Genomic DNA, 25480 nt, shown 5'->3' on the forward strand with positions numbered 1-25480 from the left:
TTTAATTTGATTCATGTTTTAAGCCAGATGCTATGGTGTTCACAATTTTGAAAGAGTCACCATTGATCATCATAACAATACACTTAGCAGTTGCTTAGTTTGTTTACTTAATACCCATAGGAAGGGTGGGGGAACAAAAAATGCATTTCAAGTAATCAGTAATATTCAGCAATAATCAGTAATGCCCCTATCACACATGAACCCCTGACCCTTAGGCCTAGATCCACATATTGCACAATTTTTGAAATGGCACCCTTGCTTTTCAAAAATATTTGATTAATACCAAGGAGCAGATCTTAAACAATTCATCCAGTTTCAGTATATAAGTACAACCCCACCCTCCCCTTATGGTACCCCTGACCCTGGGGCCTTGAAATTCACAATTCTGGAAGATTAGGGTCCTTGCTCATCATAACTACATAGGTAGTTCATCTGCTTAATACCCAAGAGCAGAGAAGAAATTTTTCAAAGATTTAATGTATTTTCACTATATAATCAATAGAGCCCCACCCAATCACTAGAACCCCTGACCCTAGGGCCATAAAATCAAAACTTTGGAAGAGGTAATCTTGCTCATCATAACTATAGTTTATTTAATTCCTAGGAGCAGAGAAGAAGATTTTCAAAGAATTCATGTAATTTCATTATATAATCAATAGAGCCCCGCCCTAACACCCGAACCCTGACCCTGGGGCCATAAAATTCACAATTTTGGTAGAGGCACTCTTGCACATCATAACTATGTACTTAGTAAGTTTATTTAATACCCAGGAGCAGAGAAGAAGATTTTCAAAGAATTCATGTAATTTTACTATATAATCTATAGAGCCCCGCCCTTACACCAGAACCCCTGACCCTGGGGCCATACAATTCACAACTTTGGTAGAGGTTATTTTGCTCATCATAACTATGCACTTAGTTAGTTTATTTGATACCCAGGAGCAGAGAAGAAGATTTTCATGAAATTCATGTATTTTCACTATATAACCAATAGAGCCCCGCCCTTACACCAGAATCCCTGACCCTAGGGCCATAAAATTCAAAATTTTGGTAGAGGCACTCTTGCTCATCATAACTATACACTTAGTTAGTTTATTTGATATCCAGGAGCAGAGAAGAAGATTTTCAAAGAATTCATGAATTTTCACTATATAATCTATAGAGCCCCGCACTAACACCAGAACCCCTGACCCTGGGGCCATAAAATTCACAATTTTGGTAGAGGCACTCTTGCTCATCATAAGTATGCACTTATTTAGTTTATTTAATACCCAGGAGCAGAGAAGAAGATTTTCAAAGAATTCATGAATGTTCACTATATAATCTATAGAGCCCTGCCCTAACACCAGAACCCCTGACCCTGGGGCCATAAAATTCACAATTTTGGTAGAGGCACTCTTGCTCATCATAACTATGCACTTAGTTAGTTTATTTAATACCCAGGAGCAGAGCAGAAGGTTTTCAAAGAAATGATGCATTTTCACTATATACTTATTTAGCCCCGCCCTAGCACTAGAACCCCTGACCCCAGGGCCATGAATTTCACAATTTTGGTAGAGGACTCAATGCTGATTACAATCATGCAAACAGTTTGACTGCTTGATGTCCAGGAGTAAAGAAGAAGATTTTTAAAGATTGCATTAATTTTAGTGGTTTTTGCCCCACCCCTCAGGCCCCAGGGGGGCAGGGACCATGAAATTCACAACTTTTGTTCCCCTTTACCCATAGATGCTTTGTGCCAAATTTGGTTGAAATTGGTTCAGTGGTTGCAGAGAAGAAGCTGAAAATGTTCAAATGTTAACGGACGACGCACGACGCACACCGCACGACAACGGACGAAAACAGATAGCAATAGGTCACCTGAGTTTACTCAGGTGACCTAAAAAGAGAGAGGGACTATTTTAATGATGGCACACTGTATAATAAGCCAGTCTTGTAAATGAGCACATCCAAGAATATCATCATTGCCTTTATGGGTCCTTTTATCGTTCAAAGGGAACTTTAATTGCTTCTGTCTAAATCAAAACTGACAGCATTATTGCACCTAAATTACAATTACAGTGTACCACTTTTACAGAGGAATGAAGACAAAGAATAGTGCAATAAATCATTGCTATATGTGTTTTAATTATTATCTGTGAAACTTCAAAAATAGCATCTTACATGTAGGTTACAACATTATTTAGAATAAATAAAAAACGGAATACACAGCAATGTACATATACATAACACAAAAAAATTACTTATCACAGTATTTTCAATCAAACATTTCTTTTGAAAAAAGACAATATACAAAGTCATGTATTCATCAAATAACCTCTTTAAGTACAGACTTGATGATCTGAAAAGCAAATTTTATGAAAAATCTACATATCAATTGTGAAAATGGGCATCATTATTGAGTATCAGTTGCATCATGAGGGAAACTCATCTAAACTTTGTCTCAAATGAGCCAAAAAGTGGATGAAGACTCAAGCATCAAAACATTTTTATCACTAGTCTGACATGATTCTCAGAGCTTCTCTGTCACACTTATTATATTTTTTTTAAAACATTACACAAAAACATGTTTGAACGGAATTCTGTTGTAAAGAAAATTTTTTATTTATGGAAGGTAATACTCATTCATTCTAGATATTATTTCAATGTTGTTGTTTTTTTCTCAGATTAATATAAGAAAAGTTCAAATATAAAGAATTATTATCAAAAGACTCTGATGTGATGAACCTGCACAGATTTGAACTTGAAACATGGGGAAAGTACCACTTGGACTTGAATTTATTCAAAACCAATAAATAGAATACGGATCCAATGTCTACTAATGTGCTAAAGTATACGAGTATCATGTTGAACCCTTTCTTCTAAATACATGTACATGTAGTACAGAATTTTGTACAGTTTCTGTGAAGGGTAAACTACAATTTATGGCACAGATTTTGTGATTAATAAGAAGTACAGTATTGTCATGATTTTTGTCACAAAACAGGCAAAAAAAGATTACAGTGTTTACATACTAGTATACATGTACTATATCAATATACCGTATAATTGGAAATTTTAGAGAGAAGCAAATTAAGCATCTGTCCTAAAAAAAAAAACAGGTATTTCATTTTTTAGTGAGATGTATTTTTAGCAATTCTAAAATGCTCCCTTAAGAACACACTACAAATAAATCGCAATTAATTTAATTTTTTAGGGATATGCAATTTTAGCAATCTCAGCACCCTCTCTAATAATGCCAAAATTATATCCTCGCTAAAAATTCTGCTTATAAGTAGGATTCTTCTCTGGTTTCTGAATAGATGAAATATTCAAAGTACATTTGCTTATATGTCTTATAGATTTAGGTGCAAGAGATTTAAAAGACCATATTTTTCTTTCCTCGTCACAACTGTACAACTTTGAATAGAAATGGTAAACCGTGTTTGAAAACTAGCAGGGACTATATTTTTGGCGAAATGGTGGCGTATGGAAATATCTTCTTTTCTGCATCTTAATTTTTGTTATAGAACAATAAATTTAGTTATAATTTTTACCAATCAAAGACATGAAGAACTTTTCAAATGTAAGTTTATTGACCTTGACCTGACCTTGTCTCTAATATGATACGGTCAAAATTAATTTCACTGATACCATCACTTAGTAATATTATCTTCTTGATTCTGTGAAAATTTCATTAATTTTTAAATACAAGAAATATGAGAAGAATCCTACCTTAAAGAGGTATTTATAAGTGGCAATGGATTGTAATTATATTTTATATTTTAAAGACGAATTTAACCTATTGGATCTTTCAGTGATTACCTTTCCCGAAATTTTAATTGAATGTTGAAATCTGTTGCAAATGGACACCTAATGAAATTACTGATTACAAATACAGGAATGTAGTAGTGATCAAGAAGTTATACATAATGAATAATTATTTAAATGAGAACTTCAGAGACCAGGCCCATAGACAAGGCATTTCCAGAACATTGTGGGGTGGTATGGTTATCTTGATACCAGAGCCACTGTTTTCCCAAGTCAAAGTCTTGTTACTTCCAACCAAAGCTACATTGGAGAGAGTAGCCCCACTTACTGAGCCTAGGATAAGCTCATTATCTACTGGCCAATTCATGAAAAAACCATAAGCTGCCTTCTTATCTGCTTTTGGTGCAGTGTACCTGTAATAGAAGTTTAAATGAGAAATGAGAGTAATGCACATGAGCAAAAGATGTAATGTTAGACTTGAATACCAAATTGGTTTGATTTTTCATTATAGTCAATGTAAAGAAGAAGAAAAACAAGAAGCAGCATGTATTTTACCAGACTTTTGGGGTAATGGTGTCATTCTGGTGTATCCAGGCCTGGCTAGCATAAATACCCTCGCCATTAACCTTCAACCATGACCCTAGCTGGCTGAATCGCTCCTCATAAATGGGTGAAAATGTGCCATATGGAGTTGGTCCAACATTGATTAAAATATTTCCTCCATAGCTGTAACAAAATAAATCACTTATTAAGCTATGTGCAAACATAACCCTTTCCCATTGACAGTATTTTTCAATCATCAGTAAACGTCATATTTTTAAACATTATGACATGATAAAGTACAGGTAGGTTTTTTTTGGCTAGATGAAGTCTGTCCTTTTAAGATGTTTCTCCTGATCATATATTATTATGGGATGTTAACATAAACATTAATAGCATAGTGAGAGATCCACTGGGTTCAATTTCTGCTGTTCATGTAAGATATTTTCCCTCCAATTCATCAAAATTTTAACTCCATAATAGGACCCTGCCCCATCTTCCTTGAGCCATAATTTAAACAAACTGAAAGTCTGCACTACTTCAAGATACTTGCATATAAAATACTAGTATGTAAAATCATGTCACATTAGTTCTTGAAAAAGAAAATTCTGAAGATTTTCCCTATACAGTAAAAGATGCTTTTAGTTTAAGTGAACAATTGACATTTACATGTAGAGCAAAGTGACTTTCATTCCTTTTTGAAAGAACAGATATAAGGAAGCATATTTATAAGGGAATGCTAAACAGTAAGGCAAAAGTCATTGTATGGGTGAACAAGAGGCCCATGGGCCACATCGCTCACCTGAGCATATTGGCTAGAAAAGGGCACAAATCAGTTAAGTATTGAAAAGTAGGTCTTGAATTTTAAACTATTTGAGAATATTTCCATATCAATAACAATGGCTTTACTGTTCTTAAATAGATTTTTTTCCTATATATTCCTTTGTAAAAATTTCATCTCCATTGTGGCCCCTCCCTACCCCTGGAATCATGATTTGAACAAATGTGAATCTACACCACCTAATGATGCATCCATATCAATATAACTAAACTCAGGCCTTTCCATTCTATAGAAGAGGATTTTTCCTATAGATTCCTATAAAAAAACTTTGATCGTTTATTCTAACCCAGCCCTACCCTACACTACCTGGGGATGCTTCCACATGAGTTTCATCTTTTCTGTCCCAGTGGTTCTCACTTATTCACTTATTCACTTATTTTTTTTCACTTATTCATAATTATAACCATTAGGAAGAGGGCGTGGCCCTTCAATTGAACAAACTTGAATCCCCTTTACCTAAGGACACTTTGTGGCAAGCTTGGTTGAAATTGGCTCAGTGGTTCTTAAGAAGAAGATGAAAATGTGAAAAGTTTATAACGACAACAACAATGACAGACAACGGACAAAGAATGGGTGGACTTAACGCCCTAATTTGGATCTTTTTGCGACTCCTCTACCAAGGTGAAAATAAAGTGAATCCAACATATATTACAAGCAATAGAAAAAACAACGTATACATGATTATTTAAGCTAGAACATGTGTACAAAAGCAATGCCTTGTTGCCATGAATCAAAATTGAAGCAACGATACATTAGTGCTGTCTTCCGGAATTAAACGTGTACCCGGAGTGGTTTTTAGGGCACGCTATCAATATTAATAGGAGGCGGGGCTATCGATCGGTGTCATTGTTGACATTTCTCTCTTTCAATTTCTCTAGAAATTCGAATACGTGTTTGGCATATTACAGCTATGTCATAATGATTTTTTTTTTAAATGTGAGGACACACAAAATTAAAACAACATTTAATGTGCTTAATTCTGAAAACGGCAACCAAACATAGTGATACATTGAGGTCAGGTTGAAGAATACAATGTAACTGTTTCCACGAGTACACTCGCAGGTGGACATCACGTGATGGATTGTAATATTTAACGGGTCAATCGAAGTCCTAACAATGGAAGCGAGAAGTTTGTTTTGAACATGTTTTTTGTTAAATTAAGTGTAAGCGCACGTTTGTCGGCTCTTCTCCTTTTAATATGACATTATTTTGCTCAATATACAACTACAGTTTTCGTAAGAACAGCCGATAAACATGCACTGACTATGTATTCAGACGATGAAAAATGCGTGACCCTGATTATCTATTGATATTCAAGAAATCTTCAGGTACCATGCCTTCGATATTTATTTAGTTTACCTCGAAAAGAGCATTTTAAATTCACATCCGTACCATAAATACACAGTTATGATATCAGGGGTTTATATGATGGAAAAAAATTAACATTTTATGGAACTTAAATTTACAGCATTTTTTCTGACCAGTTAAGTCCACCCATTCTTTGATCAGAAAAGCTCACTTCGGCTCAGGTGAGCTAATAATACTGTCATTTAATCAATACAAAATTTTCCCTTTGGTTATTTTCAAAGTAATGAATATTCTATACATATTTAAGGAAGTTAATAAAATATTATATACTAAGTATGTATAACTTTTCCTTTCTGATGATATTTTGTGGGTGACATAGCTCTGTTGTTACCTCTGATATTGAGTGTTTAATATTGAAATATTCTTACCTAATGGTATTAAGCACAAGTTCAAGTAGTTCCTCCATGGAGAGATAATCAGCTAATTTGGCGTCTCTTCTGAACCCCCAGGAGTAACGGTCCAAGGTCATGCAATTTTCCCATTTTCTTTTTTGTAATTTTCCTACATAAATTATTTCCCTTGTATTATACTACGGTAATACAATTTTAACTGACAATTTTAACATAAGAATATTACAATACTAAATAAAATAATCACAAGTTTCAGCTAAATTACCTGGGTTGAAGCGGTCATCACAGGAGAGAAAGCCTCCATGTTTACATCTGGAGTCAGAGCCCCAGCGATCATTAACAACCACTGTATCCTTGACAGGGCTGAAAAGAAAGTTTTACACTTTAATATTTCTATAATCTGCTAGTCAAATCAGGCATCATCAACTGTTTCAAATATAACGTAGTAGAAAAAGAAGAGGACCAAGGGTAAGGCCTGAATGATGGTCTGAGTACCAAACAACCTTGTAAGGTGTGGATATGCTATCATTGCATGGCCAGGCCAGGCACTCTTTAGCATTCTATGGTGTGGATGTGTTTACCTCTCATTGTACAGCCAGGCCAGAAACTGTGTAGCATTCTATGGTGTGGATGTGTTTACCTTTCATTGTACAGCCAGGCCAGAAACTGTGTAGCATTCTATAGTGTGGATGTGTTTACCTTACAGCCAGGCCAGAAACTGTGAAGCATTCTATGGTGTGGATGTGTTTACCTTTCATTGTACAGCCAGAAACTGTGAAGCATTCTATAGTGTGGATGTGTTTACCTTTCATTGTACAGCCAGGCCAGAAACTGTGTAGCATTCTACAGTGTGGATGTGTTTACCTTAAACTGTACAGCCAGGCCAGAAACTGGAAGCATTCTATGGTGTTGATGTGTTTACCTTAAACTGTACAGCCAGGCCAGAAACTGTGGAGCATTCTATGGTGTGGATGTGTTTACCTTACACTGTACAGCCAGGCCAGAAACTGTGAAGCATTCTATGGTGTGGATGTGTTTACCTTACACTGTACAGCCAGAAACTGTGAAGCATTATATAGTGTGGATGTGTTTACCTTTCATTGTACAGCCAGAAACTGTGTGGCATTCTATGGTGTGGATATGTTTACCTTTCACTGTACAGCCAGAAACTGTGTGGCGTTCTGTGGTGTGGATATGTTCACCTTTCACTGTACAGCCAGGCCAGAAATTGTGTAGCATTCTATGGTGTGGATATGTTTACCTTTCATTGTACAGCCAGGCCAGAAACTGTGTGGCATTCTATGGTGTGGATGTGTTTACCTTTCATTGTACAGCCAGGCCAGAAACTGTGTGGCATTCTATGGTGTGGATATTTTTACCTTTCACTGTACAGCCAGGCCAGAAATTGTGTAGCATTCTATGGTGTGGATATGTTTACCTTTCATTGTACAGCCAGGCCAGAAACTGTGTGGCATTCCAGTAAGAGCTTAGTGCCTCCCAGTCTCCATCTGACCAGACAACATCAGGGCGATACATCTCTACTATCTCGTACAACTCAGCCATACCTTTCTCCTGAATATGATAAGAAAATTGCCATTATTATTTGTTAATTATCTAAATTTTGATCACAACAATGTTATCTCTTGTTTAGTACACTCTTTTAAACAAAGAATATTAAAATTAAATTCATTCATTAATCATTACACAGTGTTGTTGATGTGATGGCTTACCATGACAAACTTCTGTGTTGTAGTTATGCCTTATCTTGACAAACTTCTGTGTTGTAGTTATGTCTTACCTTGACACACTTCTTTGTCGTAGTTATGTCTTACCTTGACACACTCCTTTGTTGTAGTTATGCCTTACCCTTACAAACTTCTGTGTTGTAGTTATGCCTTTTCCTGACAAACTTCTGTGTTGTAGTTATGCCTTACCCTGACAAACTTCTGTGTTGTAGTTATGCCTTATCTTGACAAACTTCTGTGTTATTGTTATGTCTTACCTTGACAAACTCCTTTGTTGTTGTTATGTCTTACCCTTACAAACTTCTTTGTTGTAGTTATGTCTTACCTTGACACACTCCTTTGTTGTAGTTATGTCTTACCCTTACAAACTTCTGTGTTGTAGTTATGCCTTATCTTGACAAACTTCTGTGTTGTTGTTATGTCTTACCTTGACACACTTCTTTGTTGTAGTTATGTCTTACCTTGACAAACTTCTGTGTTGTAGTTACTGACAAACTTCTGTGTTGTAGTTATGCCTTACCCTGACAAACTTCTGTGTTGTTGTTACTGACAAACTTCTGTGTTGTAGTTATGCCTTATCTTGACAAACTTCTGTGTTGTTGTTATGCCTTACCCTGACAAACTTCTGTGTTGTTGTTATGTCTTACCTTGACAAACTTCTGTGTAGTAGTTATGCCTTACCTTGACAAACTTCTGTGTTGTGTAGTTGTTGGCCTTATCCTGGAGATACAGAGGGTTAAACCACTCAAACAATGAGTGATAAATTCCAAAATGAACACCACTGCCAGCTAGGTAGGCAAATATGTATTCTGAAAAAATGAAAATCAAGTTCAGTTAGATGGCACTTCATAGTCATTACATTTCACCATCTCCTCCCAATATACCTCTTTTTAAATAAAGAAAAATATACAGTTTGAGAGACATGATAGCTAGTATAATGATTAAAGTATAGTTCAAAGATTTTATTTATGAATATACATACTGATGAGGTCTTTGTTAGGCCCTACATCTACAGAGTTCCAGTTGAAAGAGTATTTAGAAGGATACATGGTGAACCCCTCGTGGTGTTTTGTACTCAGTACAACATACCTAGGTTAAAAAATAAAACTCAAAACTAACCTACTCTATTGGCAAAAAAAAAATTCTTAGATAATAAAGCCACATTGTCATTCATGACGGAAGAACCCAGCAAAAGCATACAGCAAATTATCTACAGAATCAAATAAAAGCTTCCAAGTTTTTACGGTAAGCTAGGTTTGATCACCAGTGGCCAGATAGCAATTGGTTGATCTCCTGACCTGAGATTCAGGGGGCCAGGGTTCAAATCCCAGTCTGGTCCGCTGCATTTTTCTCCTCTTCCATTACACACGTAACAAGAATTGGCCTTTTACACAATATAAGGCATTTTTTAATAAATTGTTGAAAAATAAGTTATGTACAGTACGTTAAAATTTTAAAACTAAAACACATTATTTCCTAATCATTATATATTAGCAAGCGCAGCAAGTGCCGAAAAGTGCTCCTTGTCACTGCGAGTCTTAAAGCAACACCTGGGTAAAGAGAAAATTCGGACTTTGCACATTGATCCAAAAGAATTTTTTTTCCGCAGTTCCTCTGGACCCACAATGCATCACTTGTTAAAGCTACGTCCTCACGTGAATAACAGCAAAAACTCAACAAAAAGTTAACTTGTCTTGATTTAATGGATATATGTTGAAGATAAATAGTAAACAAAATGTTCTTCATTTACTTTCAGCACTGTTAAGGCTTCCTTTTGGTTAGCAACTTATATATACAACATCATATGATGTCATAAGCTAGAGTCTAGACGCACCAAATATCTCATACAGTTTGATGAACATGATCAAATTAAAACAATATAAGCATCTGCACTCGCCCTACCAGTCGCACCATGAACATACTTCTAATCAATAATATATCATATAATTATGTAACTTACTTCACTCCAGAATTTTCAATGATATTGACCCATTTCAAAGGATCATAAAATTCAGCCTTAAACTGTTCTGCAAAATCAGCATAGGTAAAGGTTGGTGGGTAATTTTTCTCCATGAAGCTGACAGTATCAGGGTCTGGTTTGGGACCCTTCCAGTTGTACCAGAACCACTCATTCCTGTAGCTAGGAACAGAGTACACCCCCCAGTTAATAAACATCCCTATTTTAGCATCATCATACCAATCTGGTAAGGGACGCGAGTCGATGGAGGCCCAGTTAGGATCATATTTGATACAAAATGAAACAGACAATGATAAAACGAAAATACAAAATATATATACAACGGAATGCATTGTCTGTAATTTTGCACAAAAACTGAAAATAGGCAGTAGTTTTTCACATGACCCTCTGATCTTCGAGCCCGATCTAATTAGGTCATATTCCGTTCCGAGCATTGGTAAAAAAAAAAAATGCACCAAACGATTAATATTGACTCTACAAATGAGTTTTGGACAAACGCAACTTTAAACGGCAAAACATAAAGAAAAAAAAACAGATCATAAATAGGTATTCTTTGACCAGTTTTTATGAATGGTTGCAAATGACTTTTGTAACTCATTCAGCTATGTTAACCAACAGTCTTGTGCTGATAATATTACGGAGACTTTGCTTTCTTTAGGCATTATTTTTACTCTAATTACGACTCGTACTAGTAGAAATAGCCAATTTACATAACTGTAAGTTTTTTTAATTTGTTCAGGAAAAAACTTGCAGAGAGAGAGAAAGAGAGAGTTTGTTTTACTTGTTAGTCATTTACAAATTTTTAAGTAGTTTTTTGTGCATACATTCGTATCCTAAAATGTCTAGACAAACTCTCTGCAACAAGTTAAATAATTCCTGTTCATTGTATTCAGTTTAAATTTCAATTATACTCTTCAAAAAATGAAACGCATAGTAGAATTTTCGTGACACATTGAACATAAAGATTATTTAGTAAAATGATGCATTTTGATAAAACAGAGATATGGTAAGCAACAGGTATACCATCTAAATGTCATAATTACTCAAGAATTTTAAAATCATAGTCAGTTTAAGGTCATTAAAGATCAAAATCTGGTATGCCCCCCGGCCGCAGACACAAATGAAAGCCACAAACAGCATCTAATGGAAGCAAATGTGTGTAATAAAAACTGAAAAGGAATACTCCTCCACTCCAAATGTAGAGCTTTCGTCAGCTGTTGCAGAGCCTGGGGATGCGATTGCCTTTGGCAAATCATGTCAATCCATTTTGTCCAGTGCTGCTTAATTTAATTGGTTTAAATCTTAGCGATTTAGATGACTGTGGCAGAAACAGGTTGCTGTTGCTTTGTAAGAATGGGGGTGTCAAACGAGCTGTATGTGGTTGTGTATTGTGAGATTGCAATACGGCCCTAGGATACTGCTAAATTGAATAGGCATGTGTAGGTAGAACATGGTTAGAGTACCTTTTTCCAACAAAGTCTATTGAATTCGAGCCAAATCAATCTTACTTTATAATACCCATTTCCATATCATTACACTACCACCCACCAACTTCTTTAACGTCCTGGAGGCAGTTATCTGTCTAACATTCATCACAAAGCATTAGCACTCTTAAACTTATAAGAGGCTTCAGATAAACATTCTGGACTAATAGCTAAACCAAAATGTTCAGTGGTGATGCTGTGGTCATACTCTATTGATCTGAGATCTTTGAAGTCGCTATTTGGGGTGTTGTGGGGTCGGTACAAGGGCATGGATAATCCTCTTGCAATAATTCGTAGTCAACTGAAAACGGTCTTGTTAGAAAATCTGTGCAGTTCGGGGATGGCTAATGCTTTAGATGACGTCATTGCGTTACATTCATGCAATTTACGTAATCCTCTGAAGTGATGCTGTGCGTAGTCTACCGTATTTTTGCGAACATTGGGTGTTCGATGTTAATGGCTTGCGTTTTTAGGTTTAATAGATATGGTGCTGTGCGAAATATTAAAACCTCTTGCAGCATTTTCAGACAGCGTCAATTTTCAGATATAACCAGATTCAAAATATCGAGAACCCCCGCTTTTGATAGCCCCTTTGTACCTGAAGGAATTGCATCAGAATTCAACAACTTTGGGGGAAATTTTGCAAAACAAATCACGCATTTCACTCGCATACATCATGTCCATCTAAAAATAAAAGATATGGCAAAACTGTCATATTTTTCGGGGCATTGGTCCTACTATGCGTTTCTTTTTTTTTTTTTTGAAGAGTTTACTTTGGAGTACGGAAGCGTATTAGTGCCACGCAATATTTTTTTTAAAGTTGGAAATTCCAACTTTAATCTTGGCTTTTCCAACTTTAAAGTTGGTAATTCCAACTTTAAAGTTGGAAATTCCAACTTTAATCTTGGCTTTTCCAACTTTAAAGTTGGTAATTCCAACTTTAAAGTTGGTAATTCCAACTTTAAAGTTGGAAATTCCAACTTTAATCTTGGCTTTTCCAACTTTAAAGTTGGTAATTCCAACTTTAATCTTGGCTTTTCCAACTTTAAAGTTGGTAATTCCAACTTTAATCTTGGCTTTTCCAACTTTAAAGTTGGTAATTCCAACTTTAAAGTTGGTAATTCCAACTTTAAAGTTGATAATTCCAACTTTAAAGTTGATAATTCTAACTTTAAAGTTGGTAATTCTAACTTTAATCTTGGCTTTTCCAACTTTAAAGTTGGTAATTCCAACTTTAATCTTGGCTTTTCCAACTTTAAAGTTGGAAATTCCAACTTTAAAGTTGGCTTTTCCAACTTTAAAGTTGGTAATTCCAACTTTAATCTTGGCTTTTCCAACTTTGACTTTTAACGTTTAAGAAAGGATTTTATTATTTATTTACTTATCAATTTTGTTTGTCAACAAAAAAAAAAAAAAAAAAAAAAAAAAAAAAATCATGGATCCGCGCCAGTACGGAATTGATACATTTAGTTATGTTGTATATTTACCAGAAATGTTTCATTTGATTAAATAAAATTTGATTACATTGAGTATTTAATTGCTGTCTCATTTTTTCATACATAATAAATGGCTTATATCTGTAATTGGTTAAGTTGAAATCCTGTCATGTACGGAATACTGTGTACATAATTTATATGAAGCTATTCTCAATAGAATTACACAAGAAGCTTAAAGGAATATAAGGATTTCTAAGTAAAAGTTTGAAGTTGTATGTAAGGTCATAAGCAAGGACAAGATAAAAAAAATAAAACAAACACAGATAAAAAGAAGTCAACATTTCATTTTAATATGCTAGTATTTATTTTATATTATAAAAGTACCATATTATAACACCCCATAATCCCGTCCGCTATTCTAACCCCCCTTTCTATTTCGACCCCTACCCCTAGATTGCAATGATAAATTGCTAACAAATCTATTTCAGTGTGTTATTTTCACTTTAATTAAGTTTAATTAACAACTAAGAAAAGCGGGTAGAAGAGCTCGAATAAAAGTTTGGAAAAGCCAAGATTAAAGTTGGAATTACCAACTTTAAAGTTGGAAAAGCCAAGATTAAAGTTGGAAAAGCCAAGATTAAAGTTGGATTTTCCAACTTTAAAGTTGGAATTACCAACTTTTAAGTTGGAAAAGCCAAAATTAAAGTTGGAATTACCAACTTTAAAGTTGGAAAAGCCAAGATTAAAGTTGGAATTTCCAACTTTAAAGTTGGAATTACCAACTTTAAAGTTGGAAAAGCCAAGATTAAAGTTGGAATTTCCAACTTTAAAGTTGGAATTACCAACTTTAAAGTTGGAAAAGCCAAGATTAAAGTTGGAATTACCAACTTTAAAGTTGGAAAAGCCAAGATTAAAGTTGGAATTTCCAACTTTAAAGTTGGAAAAGCCAAGATTAAAGTTGGAATTTCCAACTTTAAAGTTGGAATTACCAACTTTAAAGTTGGAAAAGCCAAGATTAAAGTTGGAATTTCCAACTTTAAAAAAAATATTGCGTGGCACTAATACGCTTCCGTATTGGAGAGATTTGTAACTGATAAATATTGTATGTACTTCCGTGTGTATGGAATCATCTGATTCGTGGGAGTTATACATGTTCGTGGACAAGCAACATATATTTCTTGTTCATGGGGATGTAATCTCTTGGGTTTTTCGTTAACACGGTAGATTCATGAATATGTTTATAGAAAAAAAACGTTTGTGGGCATGTAAATTCGTAAGTAAAGGTGACCCACGAAATCCACAAACATTGCCCCCCCCCCCCCCCCCCGCACACAATGATGATCGATTCCACAGTAGCTTGTCTGCTGGAGTTCAATTAATTAGAAAAAAAGATCTTTAAAGGTTAGTCCAATCCCTGAACCTTCCGGCATAATTCTGATAGGAGGCTTAGGGTATATATACATATATATATACACCATATTCCTACTCCTTTGAAACTGTAAAATAACGGAGCCTTCACCTATCAGGGACGTAGCAACAGGGGGGCCAGGGGGGGGGGGGGCTGCCCCCCCCCCACTTTTTTTGCCAACAATACTTTTACTATTGAAAATGTTCATTGAAAGGCTGGTTCCCCCCCCCCTACTTTATACTAAAGTAAAGTATTATGAAGGAAATATAGTATTGTAAGTTTAAAAACTGGATATTGAAAGGAATTGGTAGTGAAATAATTTTGCCTCTACCCCCCCCCCCCCCTCCCCCCCTCCCACGAAATAGGATTTTCGACTTTGGGCAATTTTCCTTTTTTTTTTTTTTTTTTGCTTGTCAACTTTTTCAGGTAAGGAAAAAAAAATTTCTGTGGCTGGCCCCCACTTTCAAAATCGATGCTACGTGTATGGCACGCCAAATTCACAAAAATGAGATAAACCTAGTTTCATATTTGATAAACTAGGTTTATCGACTGTAAACTATAGTTTACAAACCGTAAACTATAGTTAACGATTCGTTAAGTATAGTTTTCATCTGTAAAACTATATTTAAACTATATTTAACGGTTGTTAACTATAGTTTACGAATGATAATCTAAGTTTATCTGTCTGTAATAAGCGTTAACAATAGATTTTGTTGATAAACATAGATTCACGTTTGTAAACTATAGTTTACAATCGTAAACTATAATTAAGAGTTGTTAATCATAGTTTCACAAATCGTGAAACTATATTTATCAGATCGTTAACTATAGTTAACGGTTTGTAAACTATAGTTTACAAATCGTGAAACTGTATTCATCAGATAATCTATGTTTTGCAATCGCAAATGATTGTTTTCAGTGTTAAGTATAGTTTACGGTTGTGAAACATAGATTATCGCGTTAACTATGGTTTACGGATGTAAAACATAGATTAACGTTGTTAACTATTGTTTACAGTCCGTAAACTATAGTTTCCAACCGATAAACCTAGTTTATCGACTGTGAAATGGCGAATAGATTCTCATTGGTTAAGAAATTATTGACATCAGGAACTTTAAATTTTTGTTGACAACATTGACAACGACGAATGACGCTCCACCTCTTTGACAGACAAGACAATTTCATTGGTTATTCGATACACTAATTGGCATTTGCCTGAATTTCTATTTTATGTTTATTTCAACAGTGAATGAAAGCTGTGTAAATTTCAGATGCTAATTATGTAGCATAATGTCACGCCTCACTGAAAGTCCAAGATTACCTGAGAATTGTCCTAATGCAAGACGGAACATATTACACAAAATGTAGAGCAAGTCATCTAAAAACTTAATGAAAGAATTTTATAAATCAACAAATATTTATATGCTTTTTAGCTCACCTGAGCTGAAAGCTCCAGAGAGCTTTTCTGTTCACCTGTTGTCCGTCCATCCGTCTGTAAACTGTTCACATTTTCAACTTCTTCTTTAGAGCAACTGGGCCAATTTTAACCAACCTTGGTTCAAAACATTATTGGGTGAAGGGGAGTTTAAATTGTTTAAAGGAAGGGCCAAGTTCCCTTTCATGGGGAGATAATCAAGAAAAGACAAAGACAGAATGGGGTCATTAAAAAATCTTCTTCTCAAGAACCACTGGACCAGAAAAGCTGAAACTTATGTGGAAGCATCCTGGGGTAGTACAGATTCTAAATTGTTCAAATCATGATCCCCAGGGATAGAGCAAAGCCTTAATATAGAATCCAAGTTTTACATTGAAACGTATAGGAAAAATCTTTAAAAATCATCTTCTCAAGAACTACTGGGCCAGAAAAGCTGAGATTTATGTGGAAGCATCCAGGGATAGTGTAGATATCAATTTTTTTTAAAATCATGACACCCCCCCCCCCAGGGTGCATGGGGGAGGGGGGGAGCGAGGCAACAATAGGGAATCCAAGTTTTACATAGAAATATATAGGAAAAATCTTTAAAAATCTTCTTCTCAAGAACCACTGGGCCAGAAAAGCTGAAACCTATGTGAAAGCATCCTTGGGTAGAGTAGATTCTAAATTGTTCAAATCATGACCCCTGGTGGTATTGTGGGGTCACAATAGGTATTACAAGGGGAGGGGGATCTGGTAAAGAACAGCATTGCCAAAGTTACTCAGGTAAGCAATGTGGCCCATGGGCCTCATGTTTATTTATTAAGTATTATAAATTTATTATCAGACACAACTTATGAATATGTCACTGTTGCATGCCAACACCATTTACAACTATACAGCCTACATAATATACAATTGTAATTAAGAAAGGAGAAAATGTATGGCTGGACCGGGAATCAATCCCAGGAACCACTGAATCACCAGTCAGTTGCTCTATCGACTGAGCTATCCAGGCTGACATCAACGACCCAAACCATACATAATTTAATTTGGAATAAAAAAGGATACAAACACTTTGCATGCTTAATTTATTAAATAATACTATACTTATAAACAAGAAAAAAAATACAAGCGTGTACCTAACTAGATTTAAAATAACAAGAGCAAATACATAATTGTTAAATAAAATTGTAAACTTGTTAAGAGGCTTCATGAGTCACCTGAGTATCACGAGTTTCTCAGGCATGCTCAACTCAGTCGCACCAGCTATATTTAGGAAGCTTGAGTCCGAAATACAAAAAATTGAAAACTTTACCCAGACGTGGGAATGCATTTTGGTACCAAGAAACAGGACTTAATATATTTTTATTGAGGGCTTGGCCTAGCTGTTCATTGTAATTGTGCAAACAGTTTGTTCCCTAGATGTCCTTAAGTAAAGATTTCAATTTTAATGCCCCACCCCATGCATCCTGAGACCTGAACCCTGGATCTTGGGGATATAAATTTCATAATCTTGGCAAGGCCATGGCTAATTTAGGTCATGAATAGTATTATTATATAGTTTTCGGGCTAGGTATCCTGGTGTAAAGAAGATTGTCAATGTTATACTGAATTTTTAATTTAAGACAAACATAGCTTCACCCTTGAGCCTATACTTTGGAACCAGGGGTTCATGAATTTTACAATCTTGGTACAGGGTTAGTATTGTAATTAATAATTATGTAAGACTTTGCTTGCTGGAATTAATGATTTTTTTTTCCAATATTGCATTTATTTTCATAGTGCTGGCCCCATTCCTCAAGTCCCAGAAGGTTTGGACTACAAAATCAGCAATATACACAGAATTCTCAAACTTAGATAAGTTGAAATTGCTTCATTTCAACACACACTTGATGGAAAACAGTAGCAATATTGTCACCTTGATGTCAAGTTACCCAAATTTATCATAAAATGAGCAATCCAGTGCTAATGTTTCATTTACTATTGACTAATACTTCTTGATTATACAATGTACTGCAAATGTAAGTTTTGATAAATAATTCAAACAAGAATTCTGAGAGTATTGCATAAGCAATACATGGCCCCTACCAGGTTCCCCTTTTCTAATTATGATACAAGCTCATTCGGAACTTTAATTTAGTGCATAACAAACTTGATCGTAATCCCAATTATGAAAAATTAAAAATGCCATAATTCTGTCAAAAACCAATGAAGCGGAATGAAATTCTATCTTGATCTGTAACCCATCAAGATACACTCGCATACCAAAAATCAGCTCAATATCTGCAAGCGTTTCAAAAAAAGTGCGGAAAACCAAGCGGACAGACTGACAGACAGCTAGACAGATGGACAGACAGACAGACTGAGAGACTCACAGGAAACCTATAGTCCCCTCGGGTTTCATCGGTAGGGGACTAATAAAATCAATATAACCAGGAAATACATTAAGGATTTCATAAAGCATCAATTAATGTTACAATAAACAAAGAGATAATACATACATGTCAAGTTAATGCAAATACAGGTATACAAAGCTGAGTATAAAACATTACTTGATACAGATATTACAAGGTAATAATGTTCAAAATAAAAAAATAGTAAATTACATGTATAACTATAAGCTATAATTACACTGTACAGTACTGGATATAATTATTCGTAGAAAAATTACTCTCTTATCACAGTATCCATGGATTAATTATAAGTATTAAAGAAATGAATATAACATGGCGCACCTTAAAAAGTCATCAAATGACTTGTAGATCATACAATATCAAAAGTCATGACCTTTAAACAATTGTCAAAAGTCATGATATATGAAATTGGTTGTAACCAAATGACCACAACATGCCATAAAATAACCCAATGACCACAGCATGTCAATATATGACCCAATGATCACATGTCATGATACATGTATAACACCATGACCACCACATGTCACAGTATAACTCAATGACCACATGTCATTACATAACACAATGACCACACCCCATGTCACAATTAAACCAAATGATCACATCACCACAACATGTCATTATATGACCCAGTGACCAGAATGTAATAATTTAACTTGCTGACCACAATAAAATGAAAGTCATATCACATTACACACTGAAGACTGCAGACATTCATGACAGTGAATCAAAAAACACAGCTAAAAGTCCCTTTTTTATCAAATTTGTTTAAATGGTGAATATTTCTTGTATTATAGCACCAGACTAAAGAATGAAACAATGGTATGAATTCTTCTTTATACAGAATTGAGTTATCTTTTTCACAGTTTGCAAAATTTACACATGGGTTTTAACCAAAAGAAATTTATGAAGTTAAAATGGAGAGTGTTTCAAGCATGAAATACATGATTATATAGCTTTAGAATTTAGCAATTACATGTCAAATCAAAACAAGCATGGTACATGTACATAATGCTTGTAAAATGTTTTGTTTGTTTGTTTTGAGCATACTTTATTGACAACATGTCAAATGGATTGGGCACAAGTTCCAAAAACTTAGATACTTCTCTCCCATGTACCATGGAAGAAGAAACTATGACATTTGCTCACAAAATTCATTGAAAACAAACCTTTGAATGAAGCAATTCCCTTCATGATTTAAATGATTTTTATAATCTAATTAAAAACCATGCCAGAAATGACATCATACTTTAAATGGATTTCTTAGTAGTACAGTTTCTATCTGCCGCTGCCCAAATCAACTCTCCATGCAAACTAAAACATACTGTATCACATGAGTTAATGGAATGTGAACTTCAGGGCCCAGGCCCACAGGCAGGGCATTTCTCTGATGTTGTGTGGAGGAATCATTACTTTGATCCCACTACCACTGTTTTCCCATGTCAAAGTCTTCTTACTTCCAACCAAGGCTACATTAGAGAGAGTAGCCCCACTAACTGAGCCAAGAACAAGCTCATCATCTACTGGCCAATCCAGGAAAAACCCATAAGCTGCCTTCTTGTCTGCTTTTGGTGCAGTGTACCTGTAATAAAGGTTTAAATGAGATATGAGAGTAATTCACTTGAGCAAAAGAAGTAACCTCCTTGAATGATTTTGCTCCAAATAAAGAGTTTCTTTCTTCTACCTTTTTTTTTCTGATCATTTAGTCATACATAAGAAGAAAAATTTCTACCTTATCTTTCATTCCAAAAACACAAAAAATAAAATCGCTATGGTTCTTTTATGATTTATGTATCTTTAAAATAATTGTTTATAGATAGTGAAATGATAACAGTGATATATTTGACCTATAAACCTTCAACCAAACACAAATAAATGAAAAGCCATACATACCAGACTTTAGGGGTAACAGTGTCATTCTGGTGAATCCACGGTTGAGTTGAGTAGATACCCTCGCCATTAACCTTCAACCATGACCCTAGCTGGCTGAATCGCTCCTCATAAATGGGTGAAAATGTGCCATATGGAGTTGGTCCAACATTGATTAAAATATTTCCTCCATAGCTAAAAGGAGAACAAGCTAGGTATAAAAAGCTTTTCTTACTGCAAATTACAATTATAGCACATGAAGAATCAAGATCAAGAACTGCTTCCAATGTTTACATAGGTAAATATGATTATGTGAGATAACCTGTGTTACTAATTAAAAACAGTAATATACATTAATATATGTACCTTATTGTGCTCCAAATAACCTGACCCTGTGGCCATAAAATTCACAAATCTTGAAGAGGCACTCTTGCTCATCATAACTATTTGCTGATCAGTAATTCCCGCCCTAACACCAAAAAACCTGACCCTGGGGTAACTCCTCCAGAAAGAAAATCTGCAAGATCTGCGTTACGTCTGAATCCCCAGGAGATGCGGTCCAGGGTCATTGCATTTTCCCACTTCCTTTTCTGTAATTTCCCTACAAAAGATAATTATTTTTTTTATCAACATTTATTGAAACTATGTGCTTAGTTAGTTTATTTGATACCCAGGAGCAGAGAAGAAGATTTTGGCACTACAAAACATTGACAAATCAAGTTAATTTCAGTTTAATGTAAAGTCATTTTTTTAAAAATTCAGTATGTTGCTCTGAATCCCCAGGAGATGCGGTCCAGGGTCATTGCATTTTCCCACTTCCTTTTCTGTAATTTCCCTACAAAAGATAATTATTTTTTTTATCAACATTTATTGAAACTTACTTGGCACTACAAAACATTGACAAATCAAGTTAATTTAGTTTAATGTGTCATTTTTTTAAAAATTCAGTATGTTGCTCATGTTCTTGACACACACACACACACACACTCTCTCTCTCTCTCTCTCTGTTGACTGGGGGTCTTACATGTACCGGGGTGTATACTATTTAAATCCACTAAAATATAAGCTATAATTTAAAGAGAAACTGTCTCCTCAATTATTACTTGTGATCCTTAATCAATTTGATGTTCACAAACTGAGATTTGCTGGTAAAGCATATGCAAATCTTGTAAAACAATTGTGTTCAACTTGGGTTTTTTTTCTGGTTCCATTATGACATCATAACCAAAAGCTTTCACTCTCATTCATACATGTGCTACTTTAACTGCCTCAAACATCAGTGCATTAGCCAAAGGAAAAGCATTATACAAAACCGATGTATCAGAATTAACCTGGTCTGAACCTGTCTTCACAGGTGAGGAAGCCGCCATGTTTACAGGTAGAGTCGTGGCCCCATCTGTCATTTACCACCACCGTGTCCTTAACAGGGCTGCAAAATAATCAGAAGAGCCCACTTATTACCAAATCTTTGTATAACAGTTATTTATTTAAGATAATGTCAATTATCAAGGCGAATTTTACTGAAATGTAATTTTGTATAAAACCTTTCATTGTACAGCCATGCCAAGAAATGAGTGGCATTCCAGTAGGTACTTGTGGCTTCCCAGTCCCCATCAGACCACACGACATCAGGACGATACATCTCAACAATTTCATACAATTCTGCCATCCCTTTTTCCTGTAAACAATAAAATCTCTCACTATGATGCAGTTTTATCCACAGTTCCTTGTAAAGATATTTGCAGTTAAATCTGTGAAAAAGTTTTGCTACCCAGTATCTAAGACTGACAGCTTACAATACTAGTATCACATGTAAATGTACTGGACACTCACAGATTTTGAAATTTACGGTATAATGCATATATCTTTGTTTGCCTTTAGTCTATGGAACCTTACATTGACAAACTTCTGTTTTGTAGTTATGCCTTACATTGACAAACTTCTGTTTTGTAGTCATGTCTTACATTGACAAACTTCTGTGTTGTTGTTATGTCTTACCTTGACAAACTTCTGTGTTGTAGTTATGCCTTACCTTGACAAACTTCTGTGTTGTTGTTATGTCTTACCTTGACAAACTTCTGTGTTGTTGTTATGTCTTACCTTGACAAACTTCTGTGTTGTAGTTGTGCCTTACCTTGACAAACTTCTGTGTTGTGGTTAAGTCTTACCCTGACACACTTCTGTGTTGTGGTTATGTCTTACCTTGACAAACTTCTGTGTTGTAGTTATGCCTTACCTTGACAAACTTCTGTGTTGTTGTTATGTCTTACCTTGACAAACTTCTGTGTTGTTGTTATGTCTTACCTTGACAAACTTCTGTGTTGTAGTTGTGCCTTACCTTGACAAACTTCTGTGTTGTGGTTAAGTCTTACCCTGACAAACTTCTGTGTTGTGGTTATGTCTTACCTTGACAATCGTCTGTGTTGTAGTTAAGTCTTACCCTGACAAACTTCTGTGTTGTGGTTGTGCCTTACTTTGACAAACTTCTGTGTTGTGGTTATGCCTTACCTTGACAAACTTCTGTGTTGTTGTTATGTCTTTCCTTGACAAACGTCTGTGTTGTAGTTATGTCTTACCTTGACAAACTTCTGTGTTGTAGTTATGCCTTACTTTGACAAACTTCTGTGTTGTTGTTATGTCTTACCTTGACAAACTTCTGTGTTGTAGTTATGCCTTATACATGTACTGGCAAACTTCTGTGTTGTAGTTGTGTAGTTATGTCTTACTTTAACAAACTTCTGTGTTGTAGTTATGCCTTACCTTGACAAACTTCTGTGTTGTGTTGTGGTTATGCTTTACAATGACAAACTTTATTTGTGTTGTAGTTATATCTTACTTTAAAAAACTTCTGTGTTTTAGTTATGCCTTACAGTGACAAACTTCTGTGTTGTAGTTATGTCTTACCCTGACAAACTTCTGTGTTGTAGTTGTGCCTTACATTGACAAACTTTTGTGTTGTAGTTATGTCTTACCCTGACAAACTTCTGTGTTGTGTAGTTGTTGGCCTTATCTTGAAGATACAGAGGGTTAAACCACTCGAACAATGAATGATAAATTCCAAAATGAACATCACTACCAGCTAGATATGCAAATATGTATTCTGAAAAGATTAGGTATGAAGATACATTTACATTTATTACAGAACTATTAATTTTGAAATCTAATTAAAAAAAAATTGGTTTTAAAAAATTGTTTTGATATGTGTAAAACATAAAAAAGCCAAAATGAATACTGGAATTTAGAAATATATTTAAAGTTGTTGTTATTTTGCTTGGTACTGATAAGGTGAGAAGCATTTTACATTTCAGCTTTTAAGGCTGAAATTAATTAATTTCATATATAGATATCTTTTGATCAAGCTATGAGCATGATGAATGTAAATATGTGATATAATAACAAAACATACTAATGAGGTCTTTGTTAGGCCCTACATCTACAGAGTTCCAGTTGAAGGAGTATTTAGAAGGATACATGGTGAACCCCTCGTGGTGTTTTGTACTCAGCACAACATACCTATAATATAAGATAAAGATGATACAATCTGTGATCACAGCAACAGATACATTCACTTATTGATCATGTTAATGCTAACAGATGCATATATATACATAACGGGGAAATAAATAATAGAAATTAAATAGCTCCCTGTCCCTGATCATGCTGATTGTAATAATTAAAGAATGAAGCTTATTTCAATTACTTATATGTTATACGATATAACATTACTTGGGACACTTTACCCTTTATAAACCACAAAGTGGTTTATAAAAAAGAGTAAATTTCAGTGTAGACAATAAGACAATTTTTCCTCCAGAAAAAGGCTTCAAATTAAGTATATTTTAAAAGTAACATCAGCGGAACTATACGTTTTGACATAAATCACTAGCTGTGACGTAGGCAAGTTGTGTTATTCAAAAGGGATTAAATCTTCTAGCCAATTAAAAGACGTTGCAACTAAAATTAAATTATATACAAATATTTTTTAACACAAACACAATTACAATAATTAGCAATGGCCCATTGAACACCATTACACAAATGTTTACAATTAATTTTTATGTTACATATTCTAACACTTTTATCAAAGTCCACAGTGACTGAATTTACAAAATGCATGTCTAATTTTTTTCTTTGTTAGCCATTCAAGAATTCAATATTGTAGTAATAGTAATAAATAGGCATACATGTACAATCATTTAATTACACAAAGTTATGAGAATTATTGACAATATTTGGTGCTAATTAACTTACTTAACCCCAGAATTCTCAATGATGCTAGTCCATTTTAAGGGATCGTAAAATTCTGCTTTAAACTCAGCTGCAAAGTCTGCATATGTGAAAGATGGTGGATAGAATCTTTCCATTAAGTTGACAACGTCCGGGCTAGGTTTGGGTCCCTTCCACCAGTACCAGAACCATTCGTCGTGAAAACTAGGAACGGAGTACACCCCCCAGTTAATAAACATGCCCACTTTGGCATCATCATACCAGGCTGGTAAGGGACGCGAGTCGATAGAGTCCCAGTTAGGCTCATACTTTACACAAATACACATTAAAGAGAGATTTAAGATACACAATAGGACAGCATGGAAATACATTGTTCAAGTTAAGTTCAACTAAAAACAATAACATCAGCTGTCATATGACTGTTAGAACTTCGAACCCGATTTTTATTAAAATCGATTTTTATTTTTTAAATCGTCATACGAACCAATATTGACTATTAAACAAACAAAAAATAATCTTTGCATTTTAACAAAATGTGAAAAAATGAAGCTTTTGATTTATACTTAATATCAGTATCAGAGGTCAGTTTTATAAGTTTTTCTTTTTTTTTTAAATAAGTGTGACTAACATTTTGGTTAGATCATTATGAC

The 25480-nt window shown here is 34.8% G+C and overlaps 1 protein-coding gene across 2 annotated transcripts; it reads right to left on the reverse strand.

Moving 5' to 3' along the window:
- Positions 1 to 2103: 2103 nt before the first annotated feature.
- On the reverse strand, positions 2104 to 25275 carry LOC134272428 (alpha-L-fucosidase-like). 2 transcript variants are annotated; one of them, XM_062754667.1, is made up of 8 exons: positions 24855 to 25275; positions 9577 to 9683; positions 9276 to 9403; positions 8288 to 8421; positions 7115 to 7212; positions 6868 to 7000; positions 4306 to 4476; positions 2104 to 4163 (listed from the first exon to the last, which is right to left on the reverse strand). In XM_062754667.1, the coding sequence occupies exons 1-8, from the start codon at positions 25199 to 25201 to the stop codon at positions 3920 to 3922; spliced, it is 1362 nt and encodes a 453-aa protein (XP_062610651.1). In that variant the 5' UTR covers positions 25202 to 25275; the 3' UTR covers positions 2104 to 3919. The 2 variants fall into 2 exon arrangements, with proteins under 2 accessions (XP_062610651.1, XP_062610650.1); XM_062754666.1 differs by lacking the exon at positions 24855 to 25275 and adding an exon at positions 10555 to 10976.
- Between the last annotated feature and the right edge of the window lie 205 nt (positions 25276 to 25480).

This window comes from Saccostrea cucullata, unplaced genomic scaffold, assembly GCF_032062105.1.
Source record: "Saccostrea cucullata isolate Sc308-1 unplaced genomic scaffold, CSIRO_AGI_Scuc_v1 ctg415, whole genome shotgun sequence".
Taxonomy (NCBI): domain Eukaryota; kingdom Metazoa; phylum Mollusca; class Bivalvia; order Ostreida; family Ostreidae; genus Saccostrea; species Saccostrea cuccullata.

What these genes read in the sequence shown, in the direction of transcription:
- LOC134272428 (XM_062754666.1), bottom strand. Translation starts at nt 10,904, where the DNA reads ATGCATTCCGTTGTATATATATTTTGTATTTTCGTTTTATCATTGTCT. An exon ending in ATTGAAAATTCTGGAGTGAA is followed by an intron (nt 9,684 to 10,554) that starts GTAAGTTACATA and finishes TTTTTAACCTAG; the next exon opens with GTATGTTGTACTGAGTACAA. An exon ending in CTTGTGCTTAATACCATTAG is followed by an intron (nt 4,477 to 6,867) that starts GTAAGAATATTT and finishes ATTTTGTTACAG; the next exon opens with CTATGGAGGAAATATTTTAA.